General features: G+C 36.1%; 2 protein-coding genes across 2 annotated transcripts; one reads left to right on the forward strand and one right to left on the reverse strand.

Annotated features, from left to right (window-relative positions):
* Positions 1-10,931: 10,931 nt before the first annotated feature.
* On the forward strand, positions 10,932-16,792 carry nsfl1c (NSFL1 (p97) cofactor (p47)). Its single transcript, XM_065286051.1, has 9 exons — positions 10,932-11,083; positions 11,601-11,698; positions 11,791-11,865; positions 12,935-13,100; positions 13,230-13,325; positions 13,414-13,523; positions 14,434-14,571; positions 15,673-15,831; positions 15,956-16,792. The coding sequence occupies exons 1-9, from the start codon at positions 10,982-10,984 to the stop codon at positions 16,116-16,118; spliced, it is 1,107 nt and encodes a 368-aa protein (XP_065142123.1). The 5' UTR covers positions 10,932-10,981; the 3' UTR covers positions 16,119-16,792.
* A 1,017-nt stretch (positions 16,793-17,809) lies between these two features.
* On the reverse strand, positions 17,810-22,609 carry emp3b (epithelial membrane protein 3b (MAM blood group)). Its single transcript, XM_065286052.2, has 5 exons — positions 22,483-22,609; positions 20,348-20,440; positions 19,508-19,610; positions 19,214-19,354; positions 17,810-19,115 (listed from the first exon to the last, which is right to left on the reverse strand). The coding sequence occupies exons 2-5, from the start codon at positions 20,423-20,425 to the stop codon at positions 18,940-18,942; spliced, it is 498 nt and encodes a 165-aa protein (XP_065142124.1). The 5' UTR covers positions 20,426-20,440; positions 22,483-22,609; the 3' UTR covers positions 17,810-18,939.
* Positions 22,610-22,771: the final 162 nt, after the last annotated feature.

The following is a 22,771-nucleotide window of genomic DNA, read 5'->3' on the forward strand; positions in this document are numbered from 1 at the left end:
CTGTTTCCTTTAAAGCACACACTCCAAAACGGCACGTTTTTGCTCGCACTTACAAAGTGGCAATTTTAACATGCTATAATAAATTATCTGTGGGGTATTTTAAGCTAAAACTTCACATATGCATTCTGGGGACACCAAACATTTATTTCACACAATAAAACATGTCATAATATGACCCCTTTAACACTTTTGTGAGTTAAAGAAACTGGCATTGTGTTAAATATTTAACTCTGTCCTGTGTTAAACTAGTACTACCTAAATCACAGTCTAGCAAAGCTGTATTTGTTGTGAACAACTATAATGCCTATTTTATTATGTACAAGCCAAAGGACCATGGTAAACAGAGCAATAACCGTTCTACTCCATCCAAGTTCGGAGACTGAGGGTGACTTCTTTATTCATACTTTGAATTGACAGGATTTTTATTTAACTTACCCTCCTCAGCCATCTTGTTCTTGAGAGCCACTGCCAGCCTCTGCAACCATGTGCAGTGTTGTGCCATCTCCAACACCACAATGCCCCTTTCCTCTTGCAGTCGCATTGTCAACATCACTTGGCCATGCAATCGTTTCTTGACTGAAATGTTTGCTAAGAATCAATAACAGTTAGATGTTACTTTGAGACAATATTGCATAATAGCATTATGCATACTTTTTACAAAATGATACATAATAAGCAAACACCAATAAATTAAATGAATATTTTAACACTGACTATGTAGCATGCTTTTGTTCAGAATACTCTATAAAACAAAACTGTAAATAAATTCTTGTGAAGTACCTGAATAGTGACATACCACTGCCATGAAGGTCCCGCGGCCATATCTGAGACACACTGCTCTCTCCAGTTAGGGAAGCTTGCTGCTGTCTAGAAAGACAAGTACAGGGGTTTGTGAACTGTTCACCAAGAAAAAATTTTACAAGCAAAAGGGAAAGCAGCAATTGAATTTTATGTGAAAATTACAATTTAGATTGACAAAGAGGTAACTGAAAGATCCATTTAGGGAAGGAAGCTAAAATGTTACAGCTACATAAATCCTACAGACTAGACTTTTCAAGAACAGAGTTCAGAATTAAATGCTAATTCCATGTAATTGTTGTTGGAAAGTAGGATGCATACATTAGCTTGAATTTATCAAGCTATTAAATTATAATAGTTATACCATTCTGACGGTAGAGAGTTTGCTTGCAGAGCATCACACCAAGATAAAGCCCCTCAATTGACTGCTGAAGTTCTCTGTGTGTGGTGCCTTTACTGGCATGAGATGTTTCTGATGTCTCTGTAGAAGTGATAATGAAAGCAAATTCACTGTTTAAACAACACACAAACATTTCAGAGGATACATTTGTATATAAAAGCCATTTTAATGGTTTAAACAACTTTACTTGATATGTATAGTTCCTGCAAAGAAACTATAATAAACATAAACACAACATAAATGTGCAATAACATCTGATGGTGAGATGAAGTTGGCTTGTTTTTGGTGGCAGGAGATGTCACCAACTGTTTAACCTCCCAAGACCCGAGCTTTGGTTTGGCTTGCATTTTAGATTTCTTCCAGCTATTTGGGGTCAGGAAAAATCTATAAATATATTAACCAAATATTTTTTTCTGAAAATGAAGCAGTGTAATTGTTCATGTTTGTGTACCAGGTTCCAGTTACACAGAATAAAGTATTATGATGGAAACAACAAAAAACGTGATGTCCATGTATATGGACACACCAGGTCTTAGGAGGTTAAGAAATAGATGATAAGCCTACCATCTTTGGCACTTGTTTAATATCAAACTAAAAAATTCACATAGTAGTGGGAAGAATATTGGTCTCACTTACCATGAGCTACCCATTCTTTCACATCAGAAAGCCATTGTGACGCCCCTTTATCTGTGCGATGTAGCTTTGTTTTTAGTTCTGCTAGCCTTGCAGTCTCGTGCTGGATGTCTGATGAACAGTGTTATTCAATAATCAGGATTTTTGTACAATGTACAATTAACAACAGGCAAAATGCACACAACAACTAAAAGACACACAAAACATTTATAAAAAATAAAAAAATAAAAACTTACTTTCACATATATTGTGGAAAGTGCCTGATGTAGAGAGATACTTTTTATGGTTCCAGCCCATTGCATGCAATGTAAGCATGTAAGCATCCACCCCTGCCGTTGAAAGAAAATAATGAGGGTATGATGCTCAATATAAAAAAGTATGCAAAAATCTTACAAACACTCTGATCACCTGCTGTGGACATACATTTGGTTGTACGGGCACAACGTGATAGGCAGCTGTTCACTTGTTCCACACACCGGTGGTTGTCCCTGTTCCTACCACTTCATTTAATCTGTGAATAAATGGTGGAAGACTAATTTAAGAATTCAAGACTAATTCAATTCAAATAAATTTTATTTATATAGCCCAATATCACATTTGTCCTCAAAGGGCTTTTACAACCTGTACAAGAAATGGTTATGCCAAACAGAATCTAAATAATGTAGTCAAGCCATTAACTTCTATTTCTTATGAATGTATATTACACATGTACATATGAAGCAAAAATATTATACATACCTCACACTTTGTAGCGTGGCTCAAGCATGCATAACATTAAGAAAAGGTTTCATTGAGGTCAGCTCCTGAAGATCAGGAAGGACACTAGCAACCTTCTTCAAGTATGGCCAATATTTGCAAGCCACAGTCTATGAAACACACAACAAACACAACAAATCAAATTAAAGTGATGGTGTCATACAATACAGTATATGGCATTTATTCCTAATTTGATTTAGGAGTATTTGGTAGGCAAAAGTAGAAATCAACTCCGAACAAGATTTTTTTGTGTTACAACTATTTTGTCAAGTTATGATTCAAATTGCATTTTCAGTGCTTTTTGTATGGTGTTGACAAATCTAGACACCGCACTGTCTTCAGCCACAAAAAGCCCCTCAAAAAAGAAAACAAAAAACAGGATCACCAGAGCTAAGAAAGAAAAATAGAATATCCATCAATTCAAGTAAATAAATAAACCAATAAAAATACTGGAATAAAGACCACCTTCTGTTTGGGCAAAAGTGATATAGCTTTCTGTTTCGATCTGCTGATGCAGCCAACAATTCTAGCGTTCAGGCTGGGCAGGTGAAAGGAGCACCACACCAGAGCTGGTCTGCTTCAAATGAAGCGTATGAAAACTCCAAGAAGCTGCGTTGCAGTGCATCGCCGTTGATATATCCAGACTGGAAGATATATAGAATGAAATAGTAATTGTGATATTGTCTGCTTATTGAGTTTTGAATAAAATGATAACATTTAAACTTACTCTTCCTCCACACTTCGTGCGATGCTCCAGCAGCTTTGCGAAGGCTTGTCTGGAGAATCTTGGAGAGATGACCTTGAGTTCTTGAAAGGAGATCAGGAGGTCCAGTGTGTAAAGTGTGGTGGTGTTTATTGAAGCTGGTCAATATCCACTCCTCAGAAGGTCTTTCAGGTCTGGGGTCCTTTGCTGTTTGCATGTTTAACAGACATACAGTGGCTGATGCAAGTCAAAACGCCCTTGGAAAAAAAAAACATTTATCACGTACTATATTTTATAACAGTTAGTTCATTCTGCACATTGTGAATGTTTAAGAGACATCTTATAAGTTTCTATAATCCCAGTATAGCACTCCTTCTGCCTAACTTCTCGAGTAGTACCATTTGCTAACTCACCAAATTGCTTTGCAACAGCTAATATTTTTTGTTTGTCTGCAGAGAACAAAAACAAAGATATCTGTCTTTGTTTCGATTAATAACGATACCATGTGTGTAGCAAGGTTGAAGTCCAGGGAAGTGAGAACTGGTGAATGATGAACATATCTAAAATCACAAAATAAATAAATAATAACTAAACATAAATTGTGTGCAGTTGACCCCCGTTTAGACTCCCACAACAGGCCTTGCTCACGATGCCCTACTTGGATTGTAATGTGCTATACAATGCACTTTGACTCTACTGCACAATGCCACAGCATTGAGAACATCAAAACATAGTGTGAAAAACATCAAATCTAAAATGGAAATCTAAACTGTGAATTGGTTTTACCATTGATGGTAATTAAAATGATTGGTTTGCCTGAAAGCATTATTACGTTTGTGCGTTTACAACAGCAGTATGTCATCTTGCCGACTGCCAAAAAGAAAGAAAACCACTAGTTTAGATTACCTGTTACTGGCTGAAGACAAATAAAAACATCAAAATTAGGGCTTTTGTGAGAACATACCTTGTGTTGAGTGCAATATCCATCTTCCCCTTTAATGATGCATTTGGTTGGACGGATGGATTCAAAAAACCTATTAAATTACACATTCCCTATTGTGGAGTGGCTGTTTTTTGTGACGTAATACACCACGGTCCCCACAGAACCACTCTCTGCACCTAGGGAGAAAAATAAAATAACATTATTCTAGGTGAATAACTCATATAAAAATAATACACTAACCCAGACTATTCAAGATTTAGTTGGATTCTAGGTTTGATTTTTTTTTTGTATAGGATTGCATAGTGGCTCAATGTTTAGCACTATCACCTCACAGCAAGAAGGTCCTAGATTTACTTTTCTCTTAAATGTGTTTTTATCTGGTTATCCAAGTTTCTCAAATCCCCCCAAAAACATGCATCTTAAACCATATAGCAGGGCACTGTGCATTAATTCTTAGCAAGCATACTTTTAAGTAATTAAAGTTTAATATTATTGACTAAATAATATTAAACTCAATTAATCAATGCGATTTACCAAATTCCTCATGAGGATTTAGTTTTGCTGAGGGTACAGTTAAGTGGAAACTCCACACTGGATGACAGGAAGCACTCAACCTGTAAAACTGACTGTAACAGTACACAGAACAGGTTAGGCTATCACTACATACATGATCTTTTTCAACTTATATACAGAACTGTTTATGAAATCAGATGTATTTCTGTTAAGCATTTGGTAAAGACATTACCAAGTACTTGACATGATAGTATACTTAAGTGTTATACTCTATTTTTTTATGTGTTTTATCATATTGAAATGTTTTAAACTGTTAATACTCAAATACAATTACAATGTTATTCCGTAATTTGATTTGGTCCACCATTTACATTTCAATTCCTACAATTTTGAAATAATTCAGATATAACCTGTAGCTGAGGCTTGGCGTCACCCCTCCTTGCCTCCCAAGGACTCGGCATGCCCCAGCCAACAAAGATCCTTTTAGAGGTCTGTGAAGGGTCTCTTCTAGGGCATAAACGTTTCGTCTCCACAGCTGCTCTCTGTGTGTTGAAGTGAATATTTCTTGTAAGACTAATAAAGGTACGGGACGTGAAAGACATGCAACAACTAAAAGGAAACACAGCATAGTGTAAGTATTGAAACACCTAAATGAGCCTTGGCATAGATTCTCCAAGTCTCTGAAACTCAGGGGATGAAACCTCTCTTTTCCAAAATATATTACCTTATTAAAACATGCCACAGAGCATTATAGGATGTTAGTTGCTAAATAAGTTGCTATTACAATATACCGTATGAAATCTTCAACACTCATCTCTTTTCCATATTTATCATTTTTATTTTCAGTTGTCCCACATCCATTATGTTTAAGTATAAACTAACAGGTAAATAAAAACTCTAACCTTGGCTTCAGCTAGAATGTGGTCATGGTTCAGCTCAAGAGCCATGAGCCTCCCCTCTTGGTAGCGGGGATCCTGTTTGTGAGGGGTATATCTGGTGGCCATTGCAAAGCAGACAAAGACAGAAGGACAAACACACAGCTGGACAGACAGGTACAACAAATGCAGTATATAGAGATAGGTTGCAAGAAATAGACAGAAAATGATAAAGAAAGAGAGGATGGATGGCTCTTAAAAGTGCCTTTGGGTTTATAAAATAAGCAACGATAAATCTAAGTTGTAACAGGTGATTCGAATGACAGGATCTGTAGGGAGAACAGAAAATGTTTATTATGTAGTGTAAATTAGCTCTAATATAAGGCTTAAATAGTGTACCCCAATAGTGGGGATTCCTATTTTCTTTCAAATATTATAAGACAAATATTAAAACTTTAGACTATATTAAGCTCACACAATAAAGCAATGACCACGTTAAGTTAAACCTAAAGGTTGATAACTTAAACTAGGTTAACGTTAGCTTATTAATGGGACTTTAATTAGACTTCCCTTGCAAAAATTAACCATTGTTTTACTACAGTTAAGAAAGAACCATGAATTTGAAAAAAAAAAGTTAAACCATGTTTGGTTTACTAAAACCATTTTGCAAATAATCGATACACAAACCGTAGTTACTACACTTTTACCACAAAAAACATGGTTAATTTTCGTACGGGTATGGCAATGTCAGCCTAATGCCAAAAGAAAGGCGTGAATTATAACATTTAAACAAATAGTGAACTTTAAACGAAAGCATCGTGACTCACCTGGCAGTGATTTTCGCGTAATGAGAGAATCCCTGTCACGAGTACCGAAGAAGAAATCACCCAATAGCAAAGAGGACTGGCTCAGATTCCATAGCAACGGAGGCAGAGAGGATTCTGGGAAATGCAGGCGTCCGAAACTGACTTATTTTTTTTTACAATCAAAGTAGAAACAATCAAAATTGATGGCCATAACATCGTATTGTTGAATTATCAAGCACACGTTAGTGTTCATGTGTTGAGAAAATATTGTGATCTGCAGCGGGCCCACATGTAGTTTTAGCTGGTGCCTTCACCATAGTAGATGTCGATAAGGCTCATGGGTACTGTAGTATTTACTCTTGTATTTGACACACGAAACCGATCGAAAAATCAATATTTCTCAGAAAAAACGGCAACATTTGTAAACGATGGCAGTAGAAAAACTCTGCATTCTCGTAAATTAACAATTTTGTACCGCTGACGATGGTTTACAATGGTTTACAACAATCATGCAGAATATTAAACAAATAAAAAAGGATAAACATCTCCTGATTAAATGTTGAGTAAAGTAGCGCTTAAAGTGTAATCAATTAATGACAAATAAAGTAAAACAACACAGCTCCCTGGTATATACTATTGCAATACATTAGATTAAATTCGTGCTTATAAACACGAAAAAAATAATAGGAAAAAAAACGTGATGCAGGCACGAAAAATACTTCCTATTGAAATACATTAGATTGAAAGTCGTTCTGACTGGCACGAAAGGGGAAAATCGTGTCCATGGACACGAATCAATAGATTAAATTACACGAACTGCCTTGAGACTGGGTCCTATCTTAATTAAACATACAGCAAATATACAGTCATTTTAATGTAGAGCATATAACTTAAAGAGAGAGAAAGTCGTGATACCGCTTTAGACAAGGGATTCTGCCCCACGAAAATGTAGTCACCGCACCAATGAATGTAACAGCCGCACGCTACTGCAAAACACACATTTGAACCATAAAATCAATCGCCTAAAACATACTTTGCAGCGCAGGCATGAATACCCCCATTTCGCCAAAATCCAAAGATGAGGGATTTGGATTCAAATATCGCGGACGACCCTTCTACGTTGTCATGCGACGAATTGGGGGGTACCCTCAACGTCAGCTTATGGACGTGAGGGGGAATGACCAACTGTGCGTGATCGAAAATAATAAAATATCCTACGTTAATTAAGGCATGTTTTAAACACACAGCAAATACAGCCCTGTAAATATGTCATTTTATTGTATACCAAATATATCTATATAAAAAAGAGAGAGAGAAAAGTCGTGATACACCGATTCAGACAAGGGTTTCCGCTCCACGAAAATGTTTGGTCACCGCATCAATAGTAACCGTTTATGCGCCGCACGCTTGTGCAAAATGCACATTTGCAGCATAAAATCAATCGTCTAAAACCATATTGCGCAGGCAAACCGATAAACCCATTTCGTCAAAATTCAAAGATGAGGGGTTTGCATTCAAATCTATAGGACGACCCTCTACGTTTTCAAGCGACGAATAGGGGGTACCCTCAACGTCCGCTATGGACGTGAGGGGGTCATGACCAAACGGCAGTATGTGACGAATAGGGTGTGAGACTGTGTTGATCTTACATTCACTTCAGCAGTGGTTGTATGGACAAAAGACAAACTTCCACCTAAAAAGCAATATTAAATGTTATGCCTAAATACAAAATTAAAAGACCCTGACTGAAAATTAAAGCATGAGGAGATTGAGGCTCCAGAGAATGAGTAGATGTTGTTTAATTCCAGCAATGTTGTAAAATAAGGATAAGTCACAGTAAAGATCGTAAAGGGAAAGATGATACGGAAAGGAAAGATAATCCCCACGGCTCTACAAGCAGCCCCCTTCCTGTTGATCCAAACTTTATCTCCACATCTAAACCCCATAAAGAGCTACAGAGCTTCACATAAACAAAGTTAATCCCAGGAGAGGAACAGAACGCACGTGAAAGTGGCCTTACTAAGTAAACATCAGTGTCCATATAAATAAAAATGAAGATCACATCTAATTTGTATAGCTGTAACAGTATCATTTGTTATCTTTGTAATTATGAAACCATTTCCTCATCTTTGGTGTCCAAACTTTACGTTGTGATATTGAAACTGTATGGTTTCATTCATAAATCAGATAGGCCAGATTCACAAATCTGCTTGTGCAAAGGGATTAGTTCAAATGAACCCCATTACAGCAGAAGTTAAAAATGAATTCTGGTTGATAAGCTTTGATAAGTTCATAAGTCAAAGGTCAAGTATTGAGATTCAGGTGAAGTAATGGTGGTCTGAATAGGAGGGATGGATCAAGAAACAGTATCTGCACAACTGAGGTGCAATTACTCCTTATGTAAAATTTGGGCAGTGGCAAATAACTTATATTCCACAGGGCCAGGTTGCACATTAAGACCCCACCAAAAAGAGATATGTTTTACGTGCTTATCAGTACAGAAAATGATGCAATTTTATTTAATCATGCCCATTTGCTACAGTATATATCAGTTTACTGCTTATATAGTTCCACCTTTCCGGTTTGGATAAACACACGAACAAACTAAATGAACAACCAAAAGATATACAAATCTGATGGATGTTTGTTTCATTGAAGGATGAGTTCCAGGCTCAAATTGTACCTCATTTAAACAGCAAATATGTGTTTGTTCTTTGGAGATTGCAGACTGTACTGCACATAACTGGTAACAGGTGCGCATGCGCGTTTAAAATGCACGGCAGATGCTGCTCTAGAAAGGTGCTTTTGCTGACCAACGTTGCTGGCATTTTGTTACCTAGTTACCTACATCTTCGTGGAGCATTGGTTAGATGATTTTACAAACGTGTTAAAATTAGTGATGGGAGAAACGAAGCTTTTCAAAAGTTTCAATTAACATGCCTTAAACATGCAGCATTTTCATCAAATCAACATTTATTTTAAAATTAACAGATTATATTAAACAATTTCAACTAGTTTTTATAAGTTATGTCAACTTTTCACAGGTCAAAACTTAAAATAGTAGGTTGAATTTACTTGCAAAACCAAGTTGTTTTAACTTCATGCCTCATTTTTACAGTGTGCGTGCTTCGAAGCGTTTGATACACCAAACACGCCTGGCGACACCTGCTGGTCAAAATGTGTAAAGGCAAATAGATCTAGGCCCAAACATTGACACCCCTTACAAACAATTGAAACTCTTTGAATCATTTTAGGGGTGTTTAGATATATGTATTGCAAAAAATACTCTTTAACAAAGTTATTGTGTGCAGTATAAAGTTGTAATGCTCTATAATGTATATCTCTCTTCTCTTGCTCATTCAGTTATGGTACACTGTCAGAAAATGGTCCCTAGCTGTCACTAGCAGTATCCTTTAAAAATGTCCTAATATATACCATTTAGTTACAGATTTGTATACATTTGGTACCGATATCCGATATGTACCTTTAAGGTAGTAGCCTAATATGCACTTTTGCCCCATTGACAGCTGGGGACCATTTATATATATATATATATATATATATATATATATATATATATATATATATATATATATATATATATATATATATATATATATATATATATATATATATATATATATATGTAGTAAACATATGGTAATCAATCTGACAAAAGACATGGTTATTATTCTTTTTACTAAAATAAAACCATGATACATTTTTCTCAGGGTAGCAATCATGCATTTAAAAAACAGAGATGTTGTTTCATTTCCTGAAGGGGTTAAAGATGACTAAAAACGAGGGCTCTTATATTTGAGGACATGCTGTAGTGAAACCACAGGAGCAAAGATGAAATGTTCGGGTGTGTAGTCGTAATCACAAACTGATTAACTGTGAAGATGAAACCACCCAGAGTGCTAGAAAATAATACATTATTTCTCACGGTTTTATGAAGTAACAATATGCAATAAATTAGATGCTCACAAACTAATTTATCATAGCCTCATTATATAAACATTGGAATCAGCAATGAGTAATGAGAGAATACAATCTGTGGAAATCCAAGCCACGCAATAAATAATCCAATATCATCTGGTGTGCGTAAGCTCTGCACTGTAAAATCCCATGACACGGTCGGTCTGTTCTGCCATCTGCTGGCTAGTGCAAGTATTATACCGTAGATGAGTGGTCGAACCACGTACGTTTCTTTCAACCTAAAACTTTAAAAAGTTAATATCTGTATTTAATTAAAAAAAATAATAATTTAATATAATAAAAAATAAATGCACATCCAAATTAATTATACAAAATGTCATTTAAACTCATTTCATTTTTATATTCATTTACTCTTTTGTGAGTGGTTTTTAAAACTATTGTTAAAAATAAAAACAAATATAAATCTAGTAACAGTAACAATATTTATAAGTATCCACCAGAATAATAAAATTCATTTAACCAGAAGAACAAAACTTTTAAACAGATGGCACATCGGAACTTAACGTTAGTTGTCTCTGTTTCCTGTCGGATCTTTCCTCTCAGTAACACTTCAAAATGGCGGAGCGGGAAGAAGCGGTGAGGGGTTTCGTCGCAGTAACTGATGTTGATGAAGAAAGGGCTCGTTTCTTTCTTGAGTCAGCCGGATGGGACCTACAGGTCAGCAACATACAGGACATTTTACGTGTTAAATATTCCGCTAAGACACGCAGATTCCAGCGGCAATTGAATCAGATATTAAGCCTACACTTGCAGATAGAAAGTGTAACCGGCTAACAAAATGTGCAAGTCACTCTACATTAAAACCACCAGGAGTGTCTTAAGCTGGTTTATCTGGTTAATCAAACTCTAATGATATCATTCGTGCGGCTGCATTTTCAGCAAGTTGAGGCTTATAACCCGACCTGGCATTTTACAAAGAAATTCTGCCTCCACAGTTAGTAGTATGTGTGGCCTGCTGGATTGATACTCGCGGTTGTTTACATTTCTCTGTTAACTAATATTGGACTCGTTGAATAATTCATCGTTTGCCTTTTTGTTGTTTTTTTTCCTTTTAATTTTAGTAGTCGTAAAACAATGGCTTTCTATTGCTTTTGTGGACACTGCACCTGCAATTTTCATGCGGTGTATGATTGTCTATGAACTAAAGTGACAGTTGTCTATACTGTGTCCTCAGCTCGCTCTAGCTAATTTCTTTGAAGATGGAGGAGATGACGATATTGCCACCATCCCTCAGCCAGAGCTGGGCTCTGTATCTCGGTCCACAGGACCAAGGTAATACAAGTTTGCGAATTGTTTGGGGTTCTTATGATGGTACAATATCTTTTGTTGTTAATATAATAACATTGCGGTTTGTGCTATTTTAGTGAACACAGAGTGACGTCGATGAGAGATCTGATGCATGCAGATGAAGATGACAGTGGTGAGGAGGAAGGGCAGAGGTCAGTACGTTGTAATTGTTTGTCTATTCATGTGTTGTTCCGGTAGTTTACACAATACAAAAGAAAAACACGCGCATCATCAGCTCAAAGTGGGTTTTTAACCAAGTAAACTATAAGAGCATAAAATATATATAAAATTGGCACACCAAGCTCCAAATGTACAAAAAATATAATATTAAAATTTGATATGAAGAGCCTGAGGGTCCATTATTCAGGTTTTTTTTTGTATATTTAGAGCCTTTAACATTTAAGTGAGTAAATGATGAACTATTTTAAAGGAACTATTAATAAAAGCTTAAAATGTTTTTAAATAAATCGTTAAATGTACATTTTGGGTGCTTTGTAGCTTATATGCAGTTTGCTTAAATTGTCTTGCTCTGTATGAGACGCATGAAATGTCAATTCTTGCATACTTTCAAATAATATAATGTTGGACAACTGCACGTAGGATCCTAAACCACAGAAATTACATTGAAATGACAAAACCTTCAAATAAAAGGTGGCTCCACCTGTAAGCTTGTTAAAATGATGTTTGTGCACTCTTAAATATTACTGCAAGATACAGTGGACAAAAGTGATGTCCAGGGAGGAAAAAAAAGGTTAGATAAAACCATTAAAATATGGTTTGTATGGTACAAAATGGACAAAACACTAAAATGTTGAGGTATTTCGACCAAGTTATTTGGCAAAAAAGCAAACCAAAGCATATTAGGGATTGGGGTTGCTCACAGGAAATACATGCATCGACTGCAGTTCTATCAATTATTAATATTTGTTGAACTTCTTTTGTGGTAATATTTAGTATTTGTTGTATTGGGCTATGTCTTCATAACCTTCGCACATGTGTTGTGTGTAATTTTTTTGTCAAATCTCCTTAAATTCTTCTCAATATTAAGCTTTATACTCAAAACACACCAAAGCAACATGCCTAAAAACAGTAATACATCTTGTGTTTGAATAAATATGTCAACTGGACATCACTTTTGACACCTACTGTGAAATGAAGCATTTTAGGACAGTACGGTCATTCAGTTAGTAATACAGAAGTGACATCAGATCTCTCCTTCAGGTTTTTTGCTGGTGGGTCAGAACGCAGTGGGCAACAGATTGTTGGTCCTCCCAAAAAGAAGAGCCCAAATGAGCTGGTTGAGGACTTGTTTAAGGGTGCCAAGGAGCATGGGGCCGTCCCTGTTGACAAACCTGGCAAAGGACCTGGAGAATCCAGCAAGTCTAGGGTAATAATTTGACTGTATTGGTCATATGTTTCATGTAGTGTGCTTCTGGTTCTGGTCAAATTCCTGCACCCCACGCATTCAGACTCTTTCTAATTTTTGTATTTGCTTATTACTACGTTCTTAACACAGCCTTTTATTGGCGGTGGCTATCGATTGGGTGCGGCACCAGAGGAGCACTCAGCTTATGTGGTGGGAGACAGAAGACAGTCCAGCAGTTCACAAGATGTGAGTCAAACAGCCTTTGACTGCTAGAGTTATTCTGACATGGAAAGTTGCTCTAAATCTTAATAAATGATTGCTGCTGTGCCAACAGGTAAATGTTGTGCTGAAGCTATGGAAAAGTGGTTTCAGTCTTGATGATGGAGAGCTTAGGAACTACACTGATCCTGCAAACGCCCTCTTCCTGGAGTCTATCCGCAGAGGGTGAGCTCTAAAGTCTTACAGCGATTAATAGGCCTTAGTTTTGAGATTATCAGTAGTTAACAGAAGTTTAGCTGACATCATAGGATGATTCCTCAAGAAACGAGATTAATAAAATGCCATATATTTTGCCAGTGCTAAACAAAGGGTGACAACACTAAAGATGATACCAAACAATCTGTAATTATTTTCTGTAGTTACATTTGTGTCATGTTTGGATGAGTTTACCATTATTTTAACTCTTTTCCCGCCATTGACGAGTTTACTCGTGTTTACTCGTCAATTAAGAGAAAACCCGTCATTGGCAGGAAAACGCTTCCCTGCCAATGACAAGTTTTTCTGTCAATCCGTATTTCCGATATTATACTCTTACACAACTAATAAAAAAACAGAAGTATTCCATTAGTGCAAACAGTTCAAACTCTGTGTATGTTTTGATCATCGATCTGAATCTGATCTCTCTTAAAAGTCCTTCACAAAACGCACTTATATCTGCTTTTTGATCAAAATTTTGTATTTTTGAAGAAACCTACCCATATTTGAGAAGTGATAGAAAAAGAACAAATAAAGATAGGATGAAATATATATATATTTTTATATTTAATATATATATAATTTTTTTTTTTTTACAGCAGAGGGTCTGTTCTTTCATTTGATATATTGTATGTTTATATATTTAAAGAAGAACATTTTCCGGAAGTCATTAAACTTGAAAATCATAAAAAATTCTCCCGCTGGCGGGGAAAGAGTTAAAATGCTGGAGGCAAAAATATTAAATGAAAAAATAAAAGTCTAAACTTGACATTTGACTAGTAGTGATCAGTTCACTATTGTGGATCAGTTGACTACTATTGGACATTATTGTGATTGTCATCACTCAACCTTTCCGACTTCTTTCCTCTGGCTCTGTCAGTGAGATTCCTCTGGAATTAAGACAGCGTTTCCGAGGTGGTCAGGTTAACCTGGACATGGAGGACCATCGGGATGAAGACTTTTCCAAACCCAAACATGTATTTAAAGCCTTTACTGGAGAAGGACAGAAACTCGGCAGGTAGGAAAGCACTTTTTCTCTTCTTGTTCCTGAGATCAGACAATAATTTCTAATGCCAAGGAATTTTTAGGAAGTGACATGCACAGCAAAGAAACACTGCCCTGAATTTCATAATAATTTATTTTGAACAATGGAATGAACAAATATTGAACAATGGACTGAACTGTGGGGGGGGCTGTGATTTTCTATTTTAAAATGATAAAGAAATAAAAATATATTTTTTGCATGACTGCATTTTCATCTAATGCTTCATCCACAATTTATTTTCAATTTAGAAATATATATATTTTTTAATGAACATGATACAGCATGACGAAACATGATATGGTTTTTAAAGTATACCTTCATAATGAGTCCTGGCTGTTCCAAACTTTATAATAGTAAATGGTGCTTTTGATTTAAAGCCCAAAAAAGTCCATCCCATACCAAAGAAATCTACACGGCTTCAGGGGGGTTATAAAGGCCTTTTTAGGTCAACTGATGTGATTTTGTAATTAATTTAAAACTTAACAAAGTAAAATAACTAGCATCAAGTAATGACCTACACACATTTACAGTAATGCATTTTCAACATATCCTATGAGACATAGTTGGATAGTGACTTGCTATTACTATTAAAAACTATTATTTTCTCTGGAGATGGATGGATGGATGTGACGGCGTTTTGTTTAGCCCCCGCATCACATTATGTAAACTGTTTTTATATTAATGAACGACACAGATGCAGATCCTCTATCAGTTTATGCACACACCTTGTACTTTAATGTTTGCTCTGATCTGTGCAGTGGCTGCAGAATCAGAATTGACTTGGAATAACGCAGATTAAAAGATGGGGTGGAGCCATAGCTCGTCGCCATTTTCATATGAGGTTTAAGGGATTTGAGGGACTAAAGCAGTAACAAATTTGTTTACAGATTGTGGAATAAACCTAATTTTTAAGGGGGCTGGGCAGAAATTTTGTCTCGTGGCTTAGTAACCCCTCTCTTAGTATGGTTTTGTAAACCCAGCACCTTAGCCCCACCCCCAACACTGTCTCTTAATAAAAATGTTGACACAGAGTAATTTTATTATTGAACACTTCTTTACTCTGCCTTCCCTCAGTGCAACTCCAGAGTTGGTGTCACTCCCGCATGAGCAGGCTGCTACTGAAGCTGAGGCAAGTGCTTCCATCAGCGTGGACAGCTCCCAACCTGTAACTAGTATCCAGATCAGACTGGCCGATGGAGGCCGACTGGTACAGAAGTTCAACCACACCCACAGGTAAAAGCCTACATTAGCTACAGACCCCACCCACCAATGACTCATAGCATGTTATAAGTCACACCCAGCTGCACCCAATATGACATCTTGCTCATGCCTTATTTCTTCCTTCTCTCTCTGTCAGTGTGTCTGATGTGCGTCAGTTTGTGGCAAATGCTCGCCCGGCTTTAGCCGCCACAGAGTTCGTTCTTATGACGACCTTCCCTAACAAGGAGCTGACGGATGAGAGCCAAACGCTGAAGGAAGCCAATCTGCTGAATGCTGTCATTGTGCAACGGCTGAAGTGATGGCGCCATCTGATGGCTTGGCTTTATAAAAGAGTTATCTGGACTGAACGGACTCCTTATTACTTAATTTTGTTTTCTTTAGTGATGTTGTTCCTCTGTTGCAGTTTGAGGGGGCTGTGGGTGTTTCTGGTCGAACAAAATCACACTGTGCTATAGTTAAAGCGAAGAAGAAAGGAATGAAATGGAGATCTAACAAATTTTAAGGTTTTAGAATAACTGATTAACATTCAGATTGAAATAAGGAGATTTCTGAAGAGATTTCACATCCTTTTACCTCAGTGTCTATCTTGCAGCTATATGTCATTTCTTTTTTGGTTTTTCCTCACCAAATCTAAAGTAGCCTTACATATTTGATCCACAGTAAAACTGACCTCCAATATCAACCTCAAACGTTTTTTTACCAAATGATCTTTATAAGTTTTGAAGCTTTATTTTGCTGTTTAGGCTGTCACACTATATTCTATTTTGTTTTGTGTAAGTATACAATGGTAAAATTAATTCATTGGTTAACAGCCAACAAAGTCACTACTTCTGGTTAACATATCAGTGGCCATCTTGTATTCTATGCAGCAACTGATTATAAACTTGGACATACTGCGTGATCATGTAGAGCTGTGGTAAACCTTATATTAAACCTATTTGTCTGGCATTGAAGACCTTTTTTGATGCAATTTAATGGTGGCTTGTGGTCCTTGAGTGTTTCAAAATGTAGAGCCATAATAATATCAGGGTTCCCACGGGTCCTTGAAAGTTTGTGAATCTGGGGGGAAAAATTCAAGGCCCTGGAAAGTTTTTGAAAATATACATACATAGATACAGGTCAATAAAAGTGCTTATATTGTATGCAAAAAGTTTTCTGGGAAAAAATCCAAATAATTCCTTGTGTAGTGTAGGATAATATCATAAAAATTCTAGACTTTTTAAGCACACGTGCTAAACTGTTCGCTTTAAATGCTTATATCTTCTGTATGCGAATGTTGATTCATACCAAAATGCTTTTTTGCCTAGTTGTGTTTGACACGTAAAACATCTCGGGTTACGTATGTAACTGTTGTTCACTGAGAAGGGAACGAGACGCTGCGTCTCCTTTGCCATACTTCATGCGTCCCTGTAACGCCATCTTTGGCAATATTTCAGATAGCGATATACTTCCTGATTCCAGAGTCTTTATCGTTTAGCCAGATAGCGATATACTTCCTGATTCCCGAGTCTTTATCGTTTAGCCTCACCATTGGTTGAATCTGATATACACATTCAGACGCCCTTACCCTTGGAGTCGTCCCCAAAGTGTCACTGCGGTGATGCAGCACGAGTTCCCTCAAAAGGGAACTGTAACAATGTATCTTAAAAGGTAACTTGATGTAACCTTGCTCTCACTTGAAATGTGTCCCCACATTTAGTCCTTGAATTTGAGGGGTTTGGACCTTGAAAGGTCCTTGAATTTCAAGTTAACTAAGGCGTGGGAACCCTGTAATATCCTGGGGTCATTTTTCTTTTTCAAGCCCATAGATTTGTGCTTCTCTGTGAAAGTGTTGTGTTTAAGGATCATGGTAAACGGCGTGATGGAAACCATTAGCGCCAAAACAGAAGTCACGAGTTTGTTATGCACTCCCATACAGCGTGCCTCCTCTATTCATACCCTCTGTTGTGGTTAGATTTGTAACGGTATGAGATTTCCACGGTATGATAATCGTATCAGAAACTTTCGCGGTTTGCCTGTATTAAACACTTATTATTATTATTATTAGTATTATTATTATTATTTATCATTAGCTACAATGACCCTTAAATTAATAAAAAACAGATAGGGGTTTTGGGTTGAACATATGGTTTATTACATTTACACTTTTTGGGGATAAAATACACTTTCGAAAAAAGTAAACTTTGATTCTTAACCATTTTTGATTCTTTTAAATATATTCTTTTAAATAAAATTATAAAATACTCATTACATTTTTTCAGAGCTGCTCTGGATATATTAATTTGTTCACATCGTCATATGTGAAATGTAAAGTTTTTATTATATGGCCTAAGTATAATCAACTTAAATTGATCTGTAATATAAATCACTTAAATGGGCTTTAGTGCCTCTGCAGCCACTCTTTGTCTATATTTCTTGCAAACTGGATATCCATCTTCACGGACAACCCCGTGTTCGTTTTTCATATACCCAAAGTATTTCCATACTGTAGATTTGAACTTTTTCTGGTAGGGGATAGAGGATAGAAATTGTAGTCTCTTACATTTTCTCTGCTACGAGTGGAGTCTAGCTGTCACGCCGAATGAAGTTGCATGTGCGTAGTAGCGCAGGTGAGATCTGCTTTATTTTTGCCAAAACCGTGTATAAGCAAATGTTAATGGTATGATAAACGTACAAGTGAATATCAAGGTATACCGGTATACCGTACAACCCTATTGTGGTTGAGTTCCTGCGTATTTTAAAGATTTAGGAGTAATAGTCGTTTTTTTGATCTGGTTTGGGCACATTACTAAGGACAACTTGTATTGAGATATTAATCTAGAAGTTACTCAGCTTTATTTATATACATTATCTTAATAATTTTGGATTTCACTGTAATGTATGAGAGTATCAGTGGCCCATTTCATTAAATGACATTTAATTCAACTATTCTAATATATTAGTTAAACAAGTTCTGTGCATGATCTGTGTTGTGTAAGTATTTCAGCATTAAATATTTTTGGCTATTTACAGTCTAAAAAGTGAAAAAATGTTTTATTTGTTAGTTTACATGGAGTTCATATAAGGTTTATAATCGCTCACTGAAGTTTTAATAACAATGGCATTGGGGAAACAAATCCTCTATTCCCTTTTCCGCAGATGGATATACATAATTCCACTGCACAGCAGCAAAGGTGCACAAACCCAGGCCAAGATAAAGCAATACCCAAAGTGTCCTGAGCTCAAATCCCTGGAGCCCTTAAGGATTTCTTTATAGTGCAGAGTGTAAATAAGTGCGGCGGTAAAATCGTTGAGACCTGGAAGAGAAATCAGACAACTTCAGTAACAGAAGAAACATCTACCTTTAGAGCAGATTACATTTACATTACAGTTTTACATATTTAGCCACAATTACCTGCAAATGCCTGACAGACACCAGTGAAGTAGAAGAGTCCTCCTTTAGACATGGTGAAGAGTTGAGCCAGAAATATGAGAAATGAAATGGAGGAGAAGATCACGGCCAGAATCATCAGAACCTGAACAGCATGAAGCCACTCTGATGGAGAAAACATTTACCTTAACGTTACATTGGTTACCAGGACATTAGGATATATTGCATTACATTTGCAAATTCTATAGTGTGTAGGCAGTTTTTAATAACACAAATATGAATCTGAATATTTAAATGCTTAAAATAAAGTTGTTTTACCAGTCTCATTTGATGAATCACAGAGCCAATCCTTTGTTTCATTGTCAAATCTGCAGTTGTGCCACAGGTCTGAGCGCGCATTATTGTCCCAAACCCACCAGAACTGAATGAGAAGTGTAATCAATTCATAAACATCAATGATAATATACATATGTACAGTACACTGTATGCATAATTGTTAATACAAAGTTTTAGTTAAAATTAATATTTTGATCATATTTTATCAAATATCTACTGCTAATATTGTATATTATCATTTATAAGTGATATCATTTTTAATGATGGTTGGAAGTGAAATACACCTTATCTTCAGGTGTGCATAATTATTACGCAGATTTTCTTTTAGAGGTACAATGGGCCAAAAAAGGTTTAAAGTAACACTATGTAGTTTTTTACCTTTAAATAATGTCTCTAAAATTATTTCAGTGATAGAACAACTTTTAACTGGACAAATTTTACTGTTGCTGCAACCTGAGCAGCCTCCTAGCTGCTACAAAGACATTCTGAAGTGGCAGTTGAGGGTAGAGCACACAGCCCCGCCCCTCCCCCTGCCTGCAGAAGAGTGTCTGATACCAGGCACTGTTGCGCTTTTCAACCACATGGGGGAGCTGTAAGTCATTTTTACATGGAAACTACATAGTGTTGCTTTAACTCACACAAAAAAAATCTTTATTAAATGCTCATGAGAAAGTTATTTAGATTGATGTGGTTTGGAATTGGTAAAATGTTGTATCAAAATATTGACTTTGATAATAATTATGCATGCAGTGTATAAAAATAATCAATGAATTGCATAGTAATTTGTAGTATTAGGTATTTAAAACACAATGGGACTCAGACCTTCTCCATGGTGGCAATAAATAAAACTGTCAGTATGGTAAGATGTAGTAGAGTGATAAATATCAGGAGGGATGCCATACTGCAAAACAGCACCTGTCAACAAACATCAGAAGCTGTTTTGGGCTGTCCAATGCATAACAAAAATAAGTGACTTAGGTTACATTTGATTAGATCCAAAAATGTCCAAGCCCAAATTCATTCCTTTGTTGTAACCATTTAATACATTTTTTGTAGCTACGTTTTGTATTGATCTAATCTTTAGTGTTCCTATAGCTTAGTTGTGAGCTAGGTTGTGTGTTCAATGGCCTTTTTTTTAAAAGTAACTCAAATATTAATGTGTACATATATAAAGTAATGCGTTACTTTAGTCGTTACTTCAGAAAAGTAATATTATTACGTAATGCAAGTTCCTTGTTATGCGTTACCCCCAACACTGGTAACGATTAAAGTCACCTTGCTTTATAAATGTATACATTAATATTTGAGTTACTTTTTTTAAAATGTAATGCAAGTTACTTTTCAGTTTAATTCATTAGATTTTTTTTAAAGCATACACGCCTGAGCCCTTTTTTGTCAGAAACGGAGATGGCAGGCTAGAGCTTGACATTTTGGCAATGGAAATATGCAATTTCTGAAGTAACTCTACCCAACACTGAAAATGTATAATCCAACGTCAGACTGATGTCCAGATGTAACGTCAGTTTGACATCAATATCCAACTTCGGGCTAATGTCGTGCTGTTACGTTGGGATAATATCAAAAGGCAACATCAAGCTGTAATGTTCGGTTGACGTTGGCCTGACGTACAGATGTAACATCGGTTGATGCCAACCTCAGACTGACGTCAAGCTATAACAGCGGGTTGACATCAAAAAACAACGTCGACCTGACGTTAAGCTGTAACGACAGATTGACGTCAAAACCCACTGCCATCCTAACATCAAGCTCTAATGTCGGGCAGATGTTTCATTTTGGTTTGAAATAAAAATCTATCTTATATAAGGTTTATTTTTTATAAAAATATCTGCTTAAAGAACAAAGACACTGAAAGGACTGAAACTAAACTCCACTACAACTCAAAACATCCATTCAGCAATAAACTCTAAACACCCATTAAGTCTTTTGTTTAATGTAGTGCAGGCTGAGTTATTTATTTTTCTTTCTTTATTTTGAAATCATTTATTTATTACATTGTTTGACTATGAACATTGACACATCCTTAGCATTAACTGCCCATAAAAACTATATTTTCTACGTTTTTTTGTTTCAATAAAGTTTAATATCTGGTTTATAGGCGAAGGTTGACATTTGAGCTATCTATAGGTTGACATCAAAGTATAGCCTACCAGAACAAGTGCTATGACTTTCACTGCAAACACTGAAAACCTTTTTCATTGACTTCATTAAAATAACAGCCTATTCAAAATGTTTAAAAAAATGATATGCACTGAACAGTACATTAGGTGAACACAAAAGGTTTTTAGGCGTTGTTCTAAAAATGAACTCTTGGTGTGCTAACATCCGCGGAAGGTTTGTCTGTGTGTCTGTTTTTGCAGAAATTTGTTTAATCATTGCGTGTTAATATTGTGGTAGCACGGTGTGTTAAATAGTAATCAACAAGCTATTAGCTTTTATGTTGTTGTTTAGTAGTGAAGGTATGTTCCGGATAGTCAGTGTAGAGTTTTGTCCCGCCTCTATTCCATCGTGATTGGATGGCTGGATAAAAGTGACTTTACCCAGCGCCACGTTTTGATCAATCCAAATATTATGACCCGATTAACAATTGTTTTACAAAGTATTTTACAATGAAACGTTTTACAATGTATATAAAACCTAAATTACTATGTATATTTTTTGTGGAATTTAATTTATACAAATTATTTTAGCCAAGCTCCTATGATGGTTTGATTAATTGGTTTTGAAAAGTAACAAAACTATTTAGACTTTTTACATGACAAAAACTTTTTTTTACTCCTCGGCCAACTAAAAACAAACAATTTTTTTCAATTTTCTGCCGAACCAAACTCAAGCCAGGATGTAAATGTAAAAAAAAACATAAATGTAATTTAATTAAAGTTTGTCTCAGTTTAACTATAAAATTGATAACAGCAGAAAAAAAATAATGGTAAACTTACCAAAAGTAATCCAAGTTCAGAAGGAAAATGTTATGTAGACCAGCGTTTATCCAGGTCTATCATGCGCTTCTACTCCTTTTGTGGGCTGAACTCCAGAAACGCCCATTTCCTTTCATTGAATTTTATACATTGCTGTCCGGTTGTCCTGCACACACTGCTATCAGTTTAGATCAGATCCATGTGTGTTCAGGAAACGCATGAGCACTGGCACACGTCCCCTTTTCCCCACCACCATTTTATAATTTAAACGGTTTGGGCCGACTTCCTATGCAATGTTTATCAAAACTTC

The sequence above is a fragment of the Paramisgurnus dabryanus genome, chromosome 21 (assembly GCF_030506205.2).
Source record: "Paramisgurnus dabryanus chromosome 21, PD_genome_1.1, whole genome shotgun sequence".
In the NCBI taxonomy this organism is placed as follows: domain Eukaryota; kingdom Metazoa; phylum Chordata; class Actinopteri; order Cypriniformes; family Cobitidae; genus Paramisgurnus; species Paramisgurnus dabryanus.